At 43.0% G+C, this 19514-nt stretch overlaps 1 protein-coding gene across 2 annotated transcripts in view; it reads right to left on the reverse strand.

Moving 5' to 3' along the window:
- The window catches only part of dmxl1 (Dmx like 1), a 39543-nt gene that overhangs the window by 4467 nt on the left and 15562 nt on the right, over positions 1-19514 (reverse strand). The window contains exons 19-50 of one of the 2 annotated variants that reach the window (XM_058072075.2): positions 18226-19487; positions 17699-17957; positions 17248-17384; positions 16980-17166; positions 16761-16871; positions 16146-16315; positions 15825-15922; positions 15559-15724; positions 14619-14747; positions 14282-14408; positions 11694-12448; positions 11525-11623; positions 10815-10982; positions 10104-10295; positions 9945-10021; positions 7607-7728; positions 7156-7413; positions 6699-6907; positions 6469-6617; positions 6265-6350; positions 5967-6168; positions 5725-5842; positions 5348-5407; positions 4075-4161; positions 3832-3950; positions 2419-2566; positions 2038-2098; positions 1755-1882; positions 1245-1322; positions 927-1018; positions 305-357; positions 16-233 (exon numbers count right to left, since the gene is read on the reverse strand). In XM_058072075.2, the coding sequence (XP_057928058.2) occupies positions 16-233; positions 305-357; positions 927-1018; positions 1245-1322; positions 1755-1882; positions 2038-2098; positions 2419-2566; positions 3832-3950; positions 4075-4161; positions 5348-5407; positions 5725-5842; positions 5967-6168; positions 6265-6350; positions 6469-6617; positions 6699-6907; positions 7156-7413; positions 7607-7728; positions 9945-10021; positions 10104-10295; positions 10815-10982; positions 11525-11623; positions 11694-12448; positions 14282-14408; positions 14619-14747; positions 15559-15724; positions 15825-15922; positions 16146-16315; positions 16761-16871; positions 16980-17166; positions 17248-17384; positions 17699-17957; positions 18226-19487 (6125 nt within the window). The remainder of the gene's footprint in view (positions 1-15; positions 234-304; positions 358-926; positions 1019-1244; positions 1323-1754; positions 1883-2037; positions 2099-2418; positions 2567-3831; positions 3951-4074; positions 4162-5347; positions 5408-5724; positions 5843-5966; positions 6169-6264; positions 6351-6468; positions 6618-6698; positions 6908-7155; positions 7414-7606; positions 7729-9944; positions 10022-10103; positions 10296-10814; positions 10983-11524; positions 11624-11693; positions 12449-14281; positions 14409-14618; positions 14748-15558; positions 15725-15824; positions 15923-16145; positions 16316-16760; positions 16872-16979; positions 17167-17247; positions 17385-17698; positions 17958-18225; positions 19488-19514) is intronic. The other variant, XM_058072077.2, reaches the window with a different exon arrangement.

Here is a 19514-nt window from a genome sequence, read left to right on the forward strand (position 1 = left end):
TCAAAAACAAGGTACCTTTATGCTGCCTTCGGCGGACCCGCTAATGAAGCAGTCTTCGGTCGGGTCAACGGCGAGCGCTTTCACAGGCGAGTCGTGGGCCTGGAAGCTCTGGCGCTGGTGTCTGTGAGGGAGCTCCAGGATGCTGATCCAGCCCTTCCTCCCGCCTGTGATGAGCAGCTGCTGCCTGGGCGCCATTAAGAGCACGGTGGCGCCGGACTCGTGGCAGCAAAAGGCTGGAGAAGGAATAAACAAGATGTAAAAAGTTCCTTGTGATGATGTCATTTGATGAGTGTTGACATCTCACCATGAACAAGGCTGTTAGCGGGAGTGACCAGAGTGTCCCACAGACATACATTCCTGTAGCGTGGCAAATACAACAAACCCTTTGTTATTCTGCTGTACAGAAACATATAAAAAATACATTGTCTATATCGTGGAACCTCTAAAGTTGAATGGCCCTGAGGTTGAAAAAAAATTTGACCTAAATTTTCTGGACGGATACAGCTCACAGTAGCAAAAGCGCCCAGAAATCTTTAGTTTTTTTGTGATATGGTACCACAAGAGTATCAGTCGCAACAAAGAGGAAACACGTTAATAACTATGGACCTACAAATGGATGTTATGGTGGTGTAGGGAATTCTATCATTGGCATTCTATCATTCTGTCCTGGCTGCTCAGTAAAATGTAAACGTATAATCTCCTCTACATCGGTTGTTATTTATGTGTCATCAAAAGGCAACTACTCAATTTATTGTTGTTTTGCATTTTAATACTAAACTTATTGTTACACTAATGATGATGATGTTCCTTTATAAATGTTTTATTTCCTTCTTCATTATTTCCAATGGAGAAAAAAGCTTAATAGAGGCCAGTACTGTGTTGTACTTTAGTGGTTCCACTGTATAGAATTGTGAATAAGTTGTTACCGGTTGTCTGTGGACAGACCCGCTGTGGCGATAAGGGAGGAGGAGCCAACAAAGACAAAATCATGAGCTGTCTTGTTGTGGCACTGCTGCGTCTGGCACACACAGAGACACACACACACAAGATGCTTAGTCGCGGTGACAGTAATCGAGAGGCAGCAGAATAGTAAACAAAATGAAAACACAAGTAGGAGGGGGGGAAAGAGAAGGGGCGTGGGGGTAAAACATCACCAGAGGGTTACTGACCCAAAAAGGATAAGACAAATGTTAGAAAAGGAAAACCACAAGCACATGACTGAACAGGCTGGTCTGTATGTGTACCAGATAGGGCTTGGGAGCGGCTCCGCTCGTGTTGGTCTGCCAGAGACTCAAACTGCCATCAGCGTCCACGATTCCAAACTGCACAAAACAGCAACCACTTGGTTAGAATCATGTCAGAATGCTCCATTGTTTCACAGCAGGCAGCACCGGCACACCTGCTGGGATTCATTGCCCCCTTCAGGTGACACAGCATTGCCTATGTAACTGCTGGAGAAATGTTTGCAAATTCTTTAAGTGTGTCTTGCTCTCTGTGGCCGGAGCAGACAGAGGAGACGACAATGAGGTTGAAGAGGCACCATCTGAGGAAATGATTAGCTGGAGGCGAGTGCACTCAGCCGAAGAACAATGTGTGCTGAAGTCAACTCTCTGCTGCGCTTCGTGCCAGCATGGCAAAAGTTGGGAGAGGATGTGTGAAAATGTGGCTCCGTGTGACAGGCTCGGATCATAGTGAGTTTGTGACAGCCAAGCTAAGAATAGTTTGTTCTAAATAGGCGAGGGTCAACATGTAACCTTATTTCCTTGGTGGTTGAAGCGTATCCTGGTCACTCTAGAGTTGCCTGGACTTCTGAAGCAGATGATCTGCTGGGAGTGACCCCACTCGAACATCCTCACGCTCCCATCTTGTGCCCCCGTCAAGTCTGAATAAACAACATGAAAGAAAATTAAATGGTACTTTCCGATATATACATTTGTAGAAGTACAGGGCAGCAGAATACAATCTCTTGCTACAAGAGGAATAACATCATTTAGATTTAAAGCACTCAGCTTTGGACTGACAGATACTTATACTTACAGTACGGCAGCGTGGGATGGGAGGTCATTCTTCTCACATTGTTGATATTTCTCTTGATCATCTGAAGGAGGAAGGTGAAAATGAGGAGGAGGAGAAGATGTTAATGAGCAAATGCAGAAATGAACTGTGGTAAACAACCCATTTTTTTAGTGCGCTCTTGCCCTTTACACAGGAACTGTGTTTATGTGTATTTTAAGTGCGAGTTGTCAGTGAAGTGTTTCTGTAATGCATAGGCGTGCATTACTATGGTGCACTGTAGACACAGTAGCCACTACATTAGGTACCCCAGCAGACACTCGTGTGCTTACAACAGTTTTAGTTTTTGTCTTTCTTGCAGCTGTTTTGAGCTCACACAATACAATAAATATCTTTGGAACTCACCACAGAGGCTCCGCGGCCTGTCTGATGGCCCCCCAACCAAGGCATGTTGATGGGTGTGCCGGGGCTGCTGTGAGTATACGGCGTGGTGCCATGGAGGGAGGCAAAGTCGTCACGTGCATGCACCACCAGGAAGTCATCAGTGGCCACTCTGCCGAGAGAAGAACAATTAGCTATTCTACAAGACATCAAAGTAGTTGGATCTTACAAAGGGAACAGAAACTAAGCCAAAAGTGAAGATGGATATTATGGCGTCTGCTGCGGATGAAAGCGACATTTACAACAAGCTGTGCTTTTCTGGAGAAACCAGTAGAGCCTTGCTTGAAACCCTTTGTAACACAAACAGAAAAAATGGACAGTTTTTCCCCGACTGTAATATCTTATTAACTCATTCAATACCAAAGATCTATTTATAAACCCAAACACTCAATCCTTCGATATTGTGAGATGCAAAAAGAGGTGCTGATGAAACTGCACACTAATGTATGTCCCTTTTAGAGGAGTTTTAGGTCATAAAAACAGCCACCAGGTGGCATGTGAATAAAAAACATACATGACAGCAGGGAAGAAGTGGAAAAACGTGGAGAAAGGTAGCGTGCAGAAGGTTACCATACTATTTTTTTTTTTACACATTGCTATTTTCCTGAAACTTATGTTCTACTACCGATTATTGAAGAATGGAAAAAGGTAGAAAATAATTATTTTTGTATATACCATGTCTATATAGCCCAAGAACACAATATTCTGTGTACCTTGAAAGATGAGCCAAAATCATCTAAAATGGTCGTAACTAAAGCGGGTTGTCTTGAAAAATGGCCGGGGGACATTTATTTACTGAACTGTCGAGAGTACTAGTAGTACACTTGGGGGTGATACACTTATTGTAGTGTATTTTTTTTAATTATAATTTTTTTAAATAATAGTAAATAATAAGATATGCTGTAAAATACATTTCCTACAACGTTGTTTTTACTATTATACATTTTATTTATAGGCATCTTTCTGGGCAACCAGGTACAGTAACAGCATACACGTTGAGTCACATTTCAAGTAATTTTGGGTACACAAAATGAAATAATGTGTATTATACGAAATGCAATACAGAGTAAATTCTACTGTTGTATTATGGTCCCACTCACTGAAATGATCCACTGTTATGATCCTACCACACTTTACCACAACACTGTATTACTATGTGATTAGAAGTTTTTTTAATTATTTTTTACTTTTTTCTTCCTAGGTTTAAAGTGCACTCTAATTCTGTTAACATTTTAGACAGTTCAGACTATTTGAAGAAATACGGTACCAGGAATGCTATGTATATATAAAGAGACTTTGCAGGGTGCAAACACAGGCATTTTGCCCAAATGGCAGCAATCCAGCCTTTATCTAACAAAAGGCAACCCCCTTGCTTACCCTTTAGCTTCAACCTCCTCGTCATCGATCCACGTCAAGATCTGTGTGGCCAAGATGGATGACACATCCAACTCCTGAATGTCATGTGTAGAGGCCATGACTAAACAATTACGATTTGCCTGAAGACACAAACAAAGGAGAGAGTGGATGAAAGACCAGCATGGTCACGTTGGTTATGTGTGCATGTTTATAGTAACACACCACTGATTTTTGTGACGTAAGTATCGTGTGAGAGAGTTGTACCTTGTTGATGGCAAAGGCTGTGATGATGTCTGACTCCTTGTGAATGATGCGGGCCTTCCCTCCAGGGCATCCCAGATCAGACTCAGTCTGCACACACGTTCACATCACAACTTTCAAGATTTCTTTAAGCAAAGAGCAGCCACAACTTCAAAAAGCATTTTCCTTCCAACTACAAAGCAAGTGACCTGACAGGATAAATAAAGTGTCAAATTGTTTTTGTTTTCTCTTTCGAAGATAACAGCTGACGTGCCAGCAGCCAAAGCACGAGCTGGGGCCTGCTTCTTTGTGTCCTAACACCGTGCACACTGTCAGTGTATTTATGTGCTGGTTTGTTGTGCCTAGAGGGGTTAGGGGAGGACATGTGGGGGTTCATCGGGCCGCGCTACTAACCCCCAGTGAGCAACATAACCGGGTTAGTACCACAAGACAGCAGGAGCACAACAGCCTTTGAGCAATGAGCACGAGCAGAGCCAGTGAGGTGACTGTTATAATGCTAGTTTGCAATTATTCAAAATGAGATGCACCCTCCAAGCGGGAGATTAAATCACAGTCTTTACAGCATTTATTCAAGAGGAAACGGCCGTGCCTCTCTCTGTCAAATGAGATAAAGTGCAACTTGACTCGCAGAAATCTAAATATGGTGGTTTGCCATTTACGCACGGCACATAATCTCCGCGGGATGCAGATCGACTGCGACAGCGTGGGGTCCATGAATCAGAATCTATTCAGCTTCGCAGGTCGGTCCTCTGAAAGACTGGGACAATTAGCAATGTGCTAAAGGAGGGAGCTACGAGGCAGCGTGTGTGTTCAGTAAGGCGGCTCGGGGTCTGGAGCAATTTAAGATTTATACTTCAAATGCAGATTAATCGTAAACACTGGCCTCATTTTTTGTGCTTGAAAATGAATGCGCTCCAGTTCTGTCCACATCACAGCTAGAGGACAGGCCATCTTTGCTATTCTACTGCAAGGGGGGGTGAAAATAGGCCATGTGATGTTCATGCTTATAAGCCTTAATTAACTTTGCACCACCCACCCACACTACTGAATGGTGAGGATGTTATACTGTATTTCATGAGGTTTAACAGCACACACGCATACACCAGTATGCTGGTTCACTGCTAGAAAAACAAACTTGGTCTTGGAGTAAAATATGTTGATTTAGCAAAATAACACCCCCAATAAAAATAGAAAAACACAGCATGCATATAAAATGACTTTAGTCTATTCTAGTAATTCCCAATAACTCATCTACTGTATATAGCAGCAGCAGTACCTGATGGCGTCCCGTCTCGTCCATCCCTGAACATTTCATATCAGTCTGGTCCTCAACCGACTAATGATTTTGGAGGTAGAATGACAAAGGGGAAAAGACACACACATACAACACAACACATATCAAGTGGTGGGACCATGCAGACAATCACACACAGAAAATGAATTATTGTGGCGTTAATCAAACAGGCTGTAATTATGTGAATGAAATGAATGCATCAACATGCAGTTACAGTACAAACAAAGCAAAATAAAGGAGTTCATTGAAAGTAATAATGATAGGTATAGTGTGGTTAAATAAAAGCTGTGGTCTTAAGTAAAATGTTATTCGATGAAAATAAAACAATTTCAGTTGTGCAACATCAATGCATCATTTACCTGGCTCACATCCCGTTTCTTGGTGAAGATGTTTTTGATAAAGGTTTCCTGCACTTCGTCCTGCTTCACCAAGAACTGCCAAAGACGCTTGACAGGCAGGGCTGAATGGTGGTTCGTCCTGGGGGTAAATTATAAATTATTGTTGTTTTGTGCCATAAATATTCATGACATATCAGTCAGACATATTGTTTTTTTCCATGCAAGTGTCACATTGAGCAGATACTGGAACTTCATTCAAGTACCTGAATGGTGTATTGGATGGTTCGAACAGAACCTTGTGTCTTAGAATGGCAGGGCCCGGTGTGACCGCTTCGTCTTGAAAGTGTGTGGCGATATACGTGGAGGGGGGGCCGCCAAAGATCTCCAGTCTTTTCTGCAGCACCTGCTCCCAGCGCTGCAGCGTCTTCAGCACACTGTGACACAGCGGGGAGCCCACAGGGAGGTCTGTGCCAAGTGAAATTAAAAGCAGATGGCGAGAGCGTGACAATACGGCAACACTGCAGCTTCCTGGATGTTTTGCTCAAGCCAGTGAGTACTGACCCAATAGATCATATCCTGCCATCGGGTAGAATGACTTGAGGTTGACTAGCACCAGCTGAACCATTGCCAAGCGCATTAAACACCAACTGGAAGGAGATATGATTGTTTATAGGGATTTTTTTTCTTGCCATAAGAAATATCAGTGCTATAAAGTTGCATTCAAAGTCTATCAACATACAGTACACATAAGCTAAAAATATCCACCTGTATGAATTGTAGTTTGTATGTTCTTTTTGAGGAGAGCTGGGATGAAATATATCATCATCAAGTTCATCTTCGTCATCCTCATCCTCGCTCCCATGACTCTCTTCTGAGTCGTATTCAACTCTGTTTTCTGTCGGTGGCAGGAATGGCTAGCAGAACATAAGACCACAAGAATCATAAGGACCTGGTCTGTATGGTAATAGTTGTTGTTTTTGAGTGTTCTGGGATACCTTCATGATGAAGTAATCCCAAATGCTGAGCTCTGGGGGTACAAAACATTCTTTGAAAATGGAAGTGGCCTCCTGGTCCACAACGGGCTCAGGCTTGGGACTAGAAGGGGAGTCCCTCTCGATATTGGACTCTTCCCTCGATGCACTGCGTGACGACAGCAGACGGAATCGCCTGGGCTTTCTTTTGCTGGTGTCTACGCCCGGTGAAACTGTAGACAAATACAGTACAACACCACGCTACAAAGTTATGATTGCTACATTAGCCAAGTATTAATTTAATCATGTGTGTTATAGCAGTGGAAAACTGTATTTTGAAAATGAACTGTAAAAAAGATATTCAAAAATATGAATGCACCACCCATCATAATGAGGTGTAGTTCCAAACCACTGAAAACTACAAACAAAATAATAATCATCATTATATTATATATTAATTAATATAATCATACTCACTCACCTGGTGGGGTTGCTTTTGCCGGACTGTTTGCTTTCTCAGTCACGGGGGTCCGTGCACCTCCTCCAAACACAGTCACCCAGAGCTTGCTGCTGAGAGGATGGGCCATGATGCGAAAGAGCTCATTGCTGGAGTGAGTGGCCATGCCGTGAACAAACAGGCTGAGATAAACAGCCGTCAGGACTTCACAGAGCAGCACGGCGAGACCTGGCTGACTCTCCTCACCTGCTGAGCTCAACAGACGGCTCATGGAGGCGATACCTGCAGAGCGTTGCGACAGGAGGCCAACATGGGAGGCAAAGGAAAAAAGTTAGAAAAGTAAGTGAGACGTTAAGGAAGTGAAACTTTGGGGTTTAAGTCCTTGGGAGTTTAGGATTCGGGCCTGATGTGGGTGAGATTACATTGCTGAAGTTCATAAATTACAAATGTGGCAGACATGAACACCCTTAGTTACCTGGCCACTGTGCAGGAGAAGTGTTTGGCTGAATCGTCTCATCCATGCCCGCAGGTTTTGTTGGCTGCTTCTGAGACAGCAAGACGCTCTGATACACCATCCCTGTGAAGTGGTTCATGTGACTGCGAGAGAGGACAAAGTTCATTTGCAATGTAACATTAAAACATTAAAAACATGGCATTGAACTGACAGGACACACTACGAGAGAGTGAAGAAACACAAAATGTATCACACAATAATGTCTAATAATCAACCAGATTTTAACATAGTGGTCTAGTAACATCCTAAAAGACTCTCTGTTCTGCCTTGGTTAGTTCTTCAGCATTCAACAAATTCCTCTCAAAGCCTCTATGGAGAAAGACTCAAGAACGTCAAAGAGAGCATCATTCAAGAGCGATGACAGAAGAACCAGAATCCCTTAAGTCGCACACTGTGCACACCGTCAATGTGATTAAAGGGTTTATGTGAACCTTCTGGCTCCCCACGGTCAGCCACACTAAAGGTCACATGAGCGCAGTTAACAACAACAGACACTGAACAGAGAGCTGTCAACACTCAAGACGCGCGTAAAAAATTCAGACCATCTTTCACTCTGGTTTGCTCGCTCCAACGCTGAGGAAGAGAACACAGAAGCATGGTTTCAACAAACCTCTGAGGCTAATGACACACTTTTTTAAAATGTCCCTATTACCATTACAAAGACCACGTTAAATTAGAAACAGAGCTAGTCATTTAGTTAAGCCTCTTCAACTCTCAATACTATTACAGTGATGGTTGGTGTGTGTATTACCGTAAGTATATGGCAGATGGGGAATATGGGAAAAAGGCAAGTCCTCGATTAATTACATAGTTTAAAATGTTGTACACATTGAAATAGCAATCTTTAAAGAGCTGACTTAAAAAAAATAATGAGCCTTTCTCTCTTATCTCTTATCTTCCAAAATCTCTCTAGGCTGACAGCGCTTACAGCATCACGAGTACCAGCCTGGTCAAGCATACGTTAAATTGCGTCTGTACAACATCAGGAAACATGGCAGAAATTCACACAGCAGCACTGCTGGAAGCCAAATTTTTTATAATTTCAAAAAAAGATTTTCTCTTAGAATCCCCGCTGCTGGAGTCACAATGACTGGGTAACATGTAACATTTTACCATCTTAAATAAACAATGTATCTCCCATTTGCCACAAATCTAATTAAGAATTTAAGCCAACACTGACAAAATATCAGTTCAAACACTGCATTTTTTTTTTCATTTTTTAAAGACGCATTATTCATAAAACCAGTGTCATTCAAACGGAAGGAAGATCATCTCATTTTGTCATAATTATGTAAGCATGGTTAACTGTGCCACAAAGCCCCTTATTTCTTTTCATTCTGCCTCAGCAAATCTTCCAGCAAGAGGAGGAAAACAATGTTAACCGAGTAACCCAATGGGGTTGGTGTCACCAGTGAAGCCGAATATGGCGGAATATTAAAAAGTTATATTGATGCTACTTGAAGACTCCTCAAGAATTCAAGATGTTTCTCAGAAAGATGCTGCTGCACACTAAAAACTGGGCCAGTCAGTCAAGCCTACATATACACAGCAAAAGAATGCCAATGTTCATTTTCATAGCAGCCATAATCACTACAGTGAAAGCTCGGTTTGCATCATTAAATCCATTCCACAACTCAAGTCCAACTCAAATCTAAACACACTCCGAACCAAATTGATTATTCCAATAAGAAATAATGCAAATCCTATGAACCTGTGCCGGATCGTGTTTCTCACATTCTTTATCAAAATTCTGGCAACTTTGTTTGGCTTCATGGTTGCTTAACTTGCAGTCATGATCAATTAGAAAAGCAGAGACTTGTGTAACCAAGCCAACCGCTGAAGACATCATGGAAAGACAAAGACACAAGACAAATCTTGACTGTTAAAAGGGCAACAGAGCTGACTTCCGGTTCTAGTTTCCATTTTGAAAAAATGCTGAAATGGTAACCTTTTGTCATAAAGATATTTTACAAACACAGTTGGACTCAGGCAGTGCATTAATAACACACCAGACACATGCCATATTGTACACTGAGCGGGAAATGTATGTGAGGTGAGAAAACATATTTGCATTAATTTTTGAAGAACCGTAATTTCCAGACTATGGAGCGCACCGCACCCACTAAATTTAAAGAGGGGGAAAAAAAAAACATTTGTCCATATACTGTATAGGCAGCACCAGTTGGTAAGCCGTAAGTGTCCATGCCATAACATGAGATAATTAGTACATGGAAATATGTCACACAGAAAGATGATCTTATTTCCATGAATTTGTAAGGTTAAAACTGCTTGAACTTACCTGTATGAGTGTCCATCACAGAGACACTGGTATATACATGCAGACAAAGAAGCAGCCAGGGTGTGCATTACATATATCTGAAAAGAGACATAACAGGCAAAAATGTCACTGCAGCACGTGACAATAAAACCAGTGGAAATACTATTAAACCTTACTCACCTCATTGTCAACGACATCGGGATGTGGAGGGGAGTTGAGCGAGTTGATGGTCTGCAGGATGTCATGAGTCAGGTTGGTCAGGTGGACTATGGGATTGGCCACCACTGTCTTCACGTTGGCAGTGCACGCCATCAGGAGAGGGATGGAGGTGTACTGAGAGCATGTTGTCACAGCTGACGAGGTGTAGTTGTCCTGTGGAGAAATTACATAGCAAGTTGTATTGGCAAGTGTATAAAGTGGGAACATTTTCCATAATGCTCATAAGACAGGATGCTTAGTATGAAGGACACCGAGAGAAAGAACGACTATTATGTGTTTACTAGATGCCCTGTACGTGCATGACACTCCGTTGATAAGAATCTTGTTGCCTTGATAAGGACTTTTTTAACAGAATCTCTACACTCTACGACTGTAGTCACAAAGCACTGTTGTTTCCTCAACAACAAAAGGAGAAAACTATGGGACCACCGCTGGGATGAACTGCCTTTAATTCCTTGGTTGCAAAAGCAGGAAAATAAAAAAGCACTTGCAAAGTTCTTTTCATTGTTTTCTGACTGAAACTTCCACTGAGCTAGCCTGAGGCAGGATTTCACTCAGGAGGTGGTGATGTCTAATATGTAGTAGGTCTGGATGTCTGTCATCACAACAACAGGCTCCACTTATAAATTTGTTCAATCAAAAAAGCCGAGCCAAAATAAAAAGCTACAAGACCTGGTGGGATTCCTGAAGTAATAAAATGAGCTCCATGCGAACAGAGGCCAGTCCACCACCATGGGAACCGTGCAAGCTGCAGTAGCTCAGGAACATCCTCAGTAAGGGCTGGTTACTCTTCAGCCAATGTCTCCTGCTCCTTTGGCTGTCACTACAGGGACTCGTGGCCTGGAAAAAAACCCAAATGTGCTTCATCATGTAATTAACACACTAGGCCTGCAAAATGTATTTATGGTGCAGGGGGTGTTTAAAAATAAAAGTACTATACACTTCTGTTCAACAATACACTGTTTTGAAACACACAATATATGCGATGCGCACAAGCTCCAGCTTTACTTGTGTATAATAAATGACTCCGGTGACACACAAACACTCAGAAAAACTCCCAGAGGGCCAAAATATCGCAGAAATAAATGAATTGAGAATCACAACGCTGGTTAATATATCAAAGCATGTCATAACAAACCCCAGATACTCCCAACGAGGTTGAGAGCAGAATAGAAGTGTTAAATGACGTCAGTGCAGTGTGATTAGATGCTTACGGTGACAAGATTAAAAAGTTTAATAGTCCTTACTAATGACTACTGCATGTTTACTGTAGAGCGTAACTTTAATGATGCACTTTGATGGTGTCTTTAATGAACGTTACAAGAGTAATTCCACCGAATGAAAATCTCAGAGACCCAGAGGAGACAAGCTCCAGTACCCACCACTTCATCCTCAACCAATCCACACACCGGTGAATCATCTGGGTGAGACACCTCTGGAAGAGAGGGCTTGTAATTGCAACAGTGCTGGAGAGTTACCACCTGCCAAGGAGATCAGATGCAGGCTTTAGCATTTAGTTTACAGACAACTTCACACCATTGTGTGAATTACCTCTTTTTCCAGCCACTGGTATAGCTGGTAACGTAGCTTTCCTCCATCCAGTTCATACCCTGTTGATAGTGTCCTAAGCTCATTGGTCAGAATCTTCAAGCAGGTAGTAAACTTCAGCTGGGCTACCATAACATCCTCAGAAGGGTCAATGAAGTCGTCACTGTCGACATTATCCTCGCCTGCGATGGCCTCCAGTGGAGGCAACATGACGTCCTGAGTGTCGTGGAACACACTGTCTGTAGGCCTGACATTTTGACCATTTTTAGTTTCTTCTTCTTCGTCGTTGTCATCTTTGTCGCTGTCCCATTTCAGGTCCAGAGGCTCATCCGGGAGCGTCACTGATGGCTGGCTCCAGTCAAAACTCAACACTGAATCCGACTGGCTGTGGCTGTCCCCACCTGACTCATAGCCATTCAGCGCAGATTCGGACCAATCTGGCTCTGATGTTAGCAGGTTCTTACTACCAGTGCTGAGGTCAGTGGCCTCCTGGTTGGAGTTTTTGCGGACATTGGGCATCTTGGAGAGGACTTCGAGCGCCAGCATTGGGCAGCCCGCTTGCAAGTGAGCGTATGCGGCAGTGAAAAACAGTCTTCGCTCTTCCAAGCTAATGGAATCAGGCCTGCGACCCTCAGCGGTCAGAGCTACTTTGGCTTTATCGGAAGAGCCGAAATGTCGACGGAGGAGGAGCGGATGGGTGCAGAGGTAAGTGTAAAAGTTGAAAACTTCAGCACTACTTGAAGACGTCAGCATGGAACCTAGTGAACACACATGATAGGACATCTGTTAGTGTCAAAAACTAACAGCTATTACATGCACTGTCCCTCTTGAAACCATAAATGTCTATATTTGTCACTAACTTTGTAAAAATGTTGACATCAATAGAATCATTGGCCTTCACAGCTTTCACTCAGCGCTGCCTGGTGGTCACGTGAACGTCCGTAGAGCGTGCACATTTAGACTGGGTTCTGACTACTGATGGGATGAGCAAGGGAAGGGAAGGTAGGCTAGTGTATGCAGTGAATTTCACTGCACGTAAAAAAAAAAACAATGAGTGAGTTTTGAATCGAGTCTGTCGCAAGTTACTGTGCAGTAAAATAAAAACCATGTAATTAACTCCAGCAAAGCAATACATTTTATGACGAGAAGTACGCTATGGCTATGTGCTTGGGGTCTGTGACACACTAATCGCCTATGTGGTGACTCCAGGAGAGGCAGACAGTGTGCACTCACTACTGAGAACAATATGTGCTTTCACTTTTACGTCCCCTAATACCAGGAAAAATCTCCCAACGATGATGCTAGTCACTTTTGAGAAAATAAGTTACCAAGAGGGTTTTGAAAGTCGCCTCAGTTACACCCTACACCAACGGTTCCCATTATATCGATTGTGAGCTACCGGTCGACTGCAAAGTTAGTGTGGGTTGATTGCATGTGTCACCCACATCATAAACGTCACTTTGTACATGTCATATGACATCAGTCAGCTGACAATCCCCCCTCCCGATTCGCTGTTGTACGTCCACGGCATGGTATGTGTTGAAGAAATGTCTCCAGCGACACACTGATATGCAACTTCCCCTTTATTATTTCTATTTCAGATTTATTAAATCTATAGCAGAAGTTATACTTAGTAGGAAAAAGGGAAATAATTGATCTAATCATTAAGTATTTAGTAGAGTAGTCTGAAAAGTTTACCTGTTATACCTACTATATGTTTTATAGGCAGTTCGCCTACCATTCAGTTTGAGGGTTCGCTCCCCCATGCAGTACCTAACCAAGGCAGACAGCACCTTTAAATCTTTCAGAGGTTTCACACAGTTCACAAAAGCAGAATAGAAAGAATTATGCTGCAAAATCCATAAGGGTATCTCATAATAAATGAAGTCTTTCATATTTTGTCACACCAGAGATGTCAACATTGATCTGCACTTTATGAAGGGTGCAGCACAGGGATCTGACCTGGGTATGGTGAATACATCTGTATGGTTCACAGTAAGTTCAGTTGTTCAAGACATCTCATGCAATTAAATGTATTTTTATTTTAGTGTCATAATATAGCTGAACTGAGACACAAAGTGAAATTATCCTGGATTCTGTCTTTTAACCTGCTATGAGAGAACACTGTTCTGTATGACGCTTCTGACAATGTTGATGCACTATTTACTAAAGGTAAACATAACGTCACACTTCAAATGCGTCGGAGCAACACAAGGAAAAAAAAAAAAAGAACAATGCCCATAGCTGAAGCCATGTTTTTTAGAAAGCAATATAGATGAGACTGATTCAATATCTGCTCTGCTGCTTGCAGCAAATTCATGCACTTCGATCAACAAAATGGTTATTATGCCCAGTCTTAAAACACAGCTGTCAAATTGTATATGTTTAGTATGTAACAAGAACATAAATATTGGTCAATTAATACAAATTCAACACTGGTATGGGTTCTCAACAATATGTCTGACTCATGTTCACACTAAGGAAAACAATAAATAGCTTGATTGGTGCTCCACATTGGTAAGTACTCTAATGGAGCTGCTCGAGCAAATGCAATTATAAAGTCAATTAGCCAAGGAAAACAGTCTACCTACCGGCATCAGTTGACCCAGAGTTTGTGTTATTGGCAGTCTGCTCCATCAGAGTGTCCAAGGCTTTGCTGTAGTTCTCCAGCACCCAGTGGGCCATGCTCCGCAAGAATGGATCCTGGTGCATTGGTATCTGAAAATATGAAAAGCTGAATATTCATTCATTGCTTCACTGAAACACTGCTTTGTGGTTGTCAGGAACACAGACTTTCATTTGCATCGTACTTGTCAAAGGGGGCACTGGAGGATCAAAATATCACCCGCTTCCTTTTATCAAATGCAAGATTTATCTTTCGGTTGAAAAACAACAGCATGCTGGAGCGTGTGACATTGAAAGCCGCACCTGTTTATCGTGTCCCAACACATGTCTCTGGAGGATCTTTTTGTAGGTGGATGCTGTCTCAAACTCAGACTCGTATAATCTGGATATCACAAGAGCCAGCTGAAGGTCCTGAAGTTTTTCCAAACACACCTGAGAAAAAAAAAACATAGCCAAATACAATAATATTACTTCATGAAACAATTACGGGAAGCCTCCGGTTTCCTCCCACATTCCAAAAACATGCTAGGTTAATTGGCGACTCCAAATTGTCCATAGGTATGAATGGGCGTGTGAATGGTTATTTGTCTATATGTGCCCTGTGATTGGCTGGTGACCAATCGAAGGTGTACACCGCTGAAGACAGCTGGGAGAGGCTCCAGCACCCCCGTAACCTTCATGAGGATAAGCGGTAGAAAATGATTGAATGAATCACAGGAAGCGTATCATCAAAATGAGCATAGATAATGTCCAATATGTGTCCCAAAGCTCACTCAAAGTGGAAGTAAGATGAGGTGCAGTTTTGTACTTGTCCGTAGTACGGAGGTGCATTTCAATCAGACTACCTCCCAGCCAAAAAGACTAAACAAAATCAATGATAGCTCTTTGCTTGGATGAACTTCATTTGCATAAAGTGCTAAGAGAGGGGCCAGTTACTCACCCAGATTAAAAAATATGACTCATTGCGTCAGGGACTTTGTCAACAGAAATAACCGTCATGAGTAAAGGTTAACCAAAGAGCAGTATGCCTTTTGAGTCTGAATCCCTGGTGTGCATGGAAACACTAACGAACGACTTTAAACAGACATATCGCAAGTAAAAAAAAAAAATCAGCAGAATCAACAGTAAAAATGAAGATCATTACTGCTGAGATGGGTAGATGATTTGCTAGCTCATGGCTAAATACATTTGTAGACATCCTACTCATATTCACAGCTCTTTTTAAGTCTTGTGATCCACTTGCCTCCACTGCATCCTTCAGGGAGCCAGCTAAAAGGAAAAAGGCTGCAGAATGATGAAACCTTTGCTTCCCCAACAGAGAGAATGCATTTTTCAGGGCTGCTTTTCTCCACCGGTCTTCACTGAAGTTGTTGCGGAAAAACTCTGTCATTTTGGGATTCTTCTGAGATCTAGAAGACAGATTCTATCGGTTAAGTCTGTCTCATTTGTCTCTCAATCAAGGATAGCACGGGGTAAAGGTAGTAATAAAGGTAGTAATAGTAATGGTACCTGTACAGTCCCCAAACCACTGCCTTTTTCTTCATTGCCAGGTAAAATATAGCTGCATCCAGAGGATCATTACTTCTCTGAAAAGAGGCCTTAGCAACCTGACATAGGAGAGAAAGACACTGTGCTCACATGGTCATATTCTTGACAGTTCTATCCGAATAAGGCATAGCTTTATGGGTGATTTCAGTGTATTATTATGGTTTATCATCTATCATATCATATTATATATAAGTCCCCCACAAATGCTATAACTGATGTGGTAACATTGCTATTCTAATAGCAACAACAACTATAAAAAATAATAAAGGTGTCTTCTCAAACCTTCTCAATGCATCTGCGAAGTTTGTTGGTACTCCTCAGCCACCAGCCCACACCCATGGACCGCAGCTCAGGCCAAGTGGGCTCCCCCTTCTGGAGGGAGGGCAGCATGTGAAGCAGCTCCTCTTCAGCTTCCGAGTGGAAAGCCCAGGCATAGTGACACGTCGAGAGGCCTGCAGAAAAGAACATTGGGTGGTACAAGCAAGTTGCTGTATTTTTTAGGTACATTTAAGTACAGACGAACAAAAGGTTACATACTGTATATCTACAACACAGATTTTTGACTTTTACAGATGTAGAGAGTAGTGACCTGTTCAAGGGTAACTTTACTGTGGTAGTTAAAGCTGATAAATAGAGTACCTTGCCCTCATCTCTCAATAAGACTTTTATGTTTAGAGTTTACAACACAGGCCTTCGGTAACTTTACTTGCCAGCTTTTATTTACCTCCACCTCTAAACAACCACTCTTAGGGCCAAGGAGAAGGAAAAGTCAAAGAAGCCCAGCTGGTTAAAAGGTAAATTAAGTATAAGAGCATCCAAGTTGAAAACAAAAAGTGCTTAATAATTCAGGAGAACAATTAGAACACTAGCCAGCGTGTCAACTGAAGGCCACTTTACCTTGCCGTAGCAACTGTGCTCGGTGTGCTGGCGGGAGAGAGGTCGAGAGGAAGGTGTGTAGTCTGACGGCGAGCAAAAACTTTAGGCCGCACTCATCTAGCGTCTCGCCGCCTGGAGAGTGAATGATGAATAACACGTTTGAAAATCTTTCCACAGCATTTCGAATATGGAATGATGGAACGAATGTATCCATCTTTTGTTCTCGTCCAGCTGCAGTACCTTTGCTCTTGCCCTGGCTGTCTTTTAGGTCTGTGCTGGTGGTAGCGATGGTGTCAGCCAGTGCCATGAGAGACATCTGCTCCATCCGGGTTAATCCTGGTAAACTGGAGTGGAGGAGATGACTGGAGAGAACCTGGGCATGCTCTGGGCCAAAGTATGTGGGGCTGTACTGGGACAAGTCAATTACCTACAGACAGGAAACGAGACAATAACAAATGAACTCTGGTCCTCACCTCAAAACTAAAAATCGTCCTTCCCATAAGCTTACCTTGTTCCCAGTTTCTTCTTGCTCATCATGATCCAGAGGGTCCAAATCCGCCATGCTGGGTGCGTGAAATAACTCATCGTAAGCGTCTGTGTGACTGGATCCATGCCCACTATCACCACTCAAACTGCCGACTTTTTCTATGAGAAAACACAAGATGGAAAAACTCAATTACGTGAGATGTTCCCTCCTGCCAAAACACCCTCAGGCCAAGCAGAAAAACAGATCAATTGAATTACAGTACCAACAAGCAGATAAATGCGGATACTGTGTATGTTCTGCTTTATAGTTGTGCATCCCCAAAGACACAATAAGTAAAAGCAATATGACAATATGCTGCCTTTAAAAGTCTATAAGATTCAAAATAAAATATCTTTTCATTTCTGTTTTTGCCCAGATAATGATTGTGACTCCTTAATGCAAATAAATATTAGCTCACATAGTGAATACTGACCAGGCTTTGGGGGAGTATCTTCATCTGCTGCAAGAAGGGCATAGAGAGGCAGAGGAGGAATGGAGCTGATCTCCGTGTAATCTGGAGTGGAGTTCTCTTCTTTGCCAAACATTTTCCGTTCCCTGGCCGTGCTGCCTCCTGCACTGATGGTCCGAGAGCGTACACGTTTCTCTGGGTTGGTGGCGTTGTCTTTCAGAGCCACTATTTCCCCAGCGACGCATTTCACCAGGTGGGAGAGGATAGCTTTGGCACGGCAAACCTAAGTGGCATTTAAAAAAACAAACATTTTCTTAATATAATATAATTAACAATGCCTGCTTTTTATGAATCTGTTCACTCTGTGGTTGCGGTGGGCGTATATATGGGGTGGGATGATATTTAACTAAGAAAGTGATTCAGCACATCTACTTTGTATGGGACTATCTCAAGAACAATTACAAAACACATAAAATCTCTGCTGAAGATGTGACAATACAACTAGAAATCACATTTTTCCAAAATCATACAATTCAAAAAATCATACTCACCTTCCCCAGATCCATAAGCTCCAATAGTTGTACTGGGTGATACTGTGGTAGTGTGGGAAAGAGTTGATGAGCTGCTTCAAACAGTCCTGAATCTTCCATCTCCATGGGTAGATCATAAGCTGTTCTCTTTCCACTAAGCTTCTGAGCGAGGCTCATCATTGACCTCGTAAGGGCCTTTTTAGGAGGAGCCAGTAAGGAATTGAGAGGCCCAAGAGTAAGACCTTCCTCCTGGCTTTGTCTGACTGCAGAGAGAATGGAGGACACACTGCTGCAAATGTCTGTGTCTTGGACAACGGCAGCGTTTGGTTTGGCTGGTGCTGGGGGCTGCCACTGGGAGTAGACATGCATCTCACAGTCCATGCCTACCACCAAAATGCCATCACGTACCCAGGATAGGGAGACGGGGATGGGCAGTGAGCCTTCAACAGAGGAAATCAGGTCGACAGATCGAAGCAAAACCAGACGGGAAAAGCACTGGTCTCTACTGGCATCAGATGAAAGGCAGAGTTCAGGGGGCTTGCCAGAGATACGGCCATACATATAAATCCTTGTCCCAATGCCAACAGTCAGAATATGTGACCCATCCTCTTGGGAGACCCAGTCTAAGTGAACCAGACTCTTATAAGAACCAAGGCAGTGCTCATTTGGAACAGGCAAGTTGATGTTGCTACATGGAGTTGTGCTGTTGCTAATGCCACAGCTAGCTACAGTATCTGCTTCGTCCAGGACTACAGTCTGCTCTAGAATCCACTGGGAACCACCTGTGGACTCGCATTGGAAGATGCTGATGTAGACCATCTGCTCTCTCCTGTTTGCTAGGGAAGGGCTCGAGGACAGATTAGGGCTGTTCTGCACTGTAATGGTGGGAGGAACGTGCTGGCTTGTGTGGCTGTTGTTGTGGTGCAAATAAGGTGAAGAAACGAGTGCGGGAGGAGAAGTCAGCAGTGTGTGAGAGTTGAGTTGAGGTGTCAATTTCAAAGGCAAATCTGGTGTTGTCTGCCTGTAAGCAACTGCAATCCTCCCTGTGTGACAGCAGCTGACCTGAATGGGACGACTCGGCACACTCAGGGCACTGCAATTGGGAAGCCTGTCTTCCACGAGGAGAGGCCACTCCTCCCACTGATATACCAAATTGTCACTACTGAGGGTCTCCGATGGTGTGACGGTACACCTCCAGAATCGCACGTTCCCATCAGAACAGGAAGTAGCAAGAAGGTATGGCACACGGCCAGCTGGCATTGAACATGATGCACTGAGGTGACCTAAAAGAAAAGACAATAACTTAACTT

The sequence above is a fragment of the Doryrhamphus excisus genome, linkage group LG3, assembly GCF_037039965.1.
Source record: "Doryrhamphus excisus strain RoL-2023G ecotype Guam linkage group LG3, RoL_Dexc_Guam_v1.1, whole genome shotgun sequence".
In the NCBI taxonomy this organism is placed as follows: Eukaryota; Metazoa; Chordata; class Actinopteri; order Syngnathiformes; family Syngnathidae; genus Doryrhamphus; species Doryrhamphus excisus.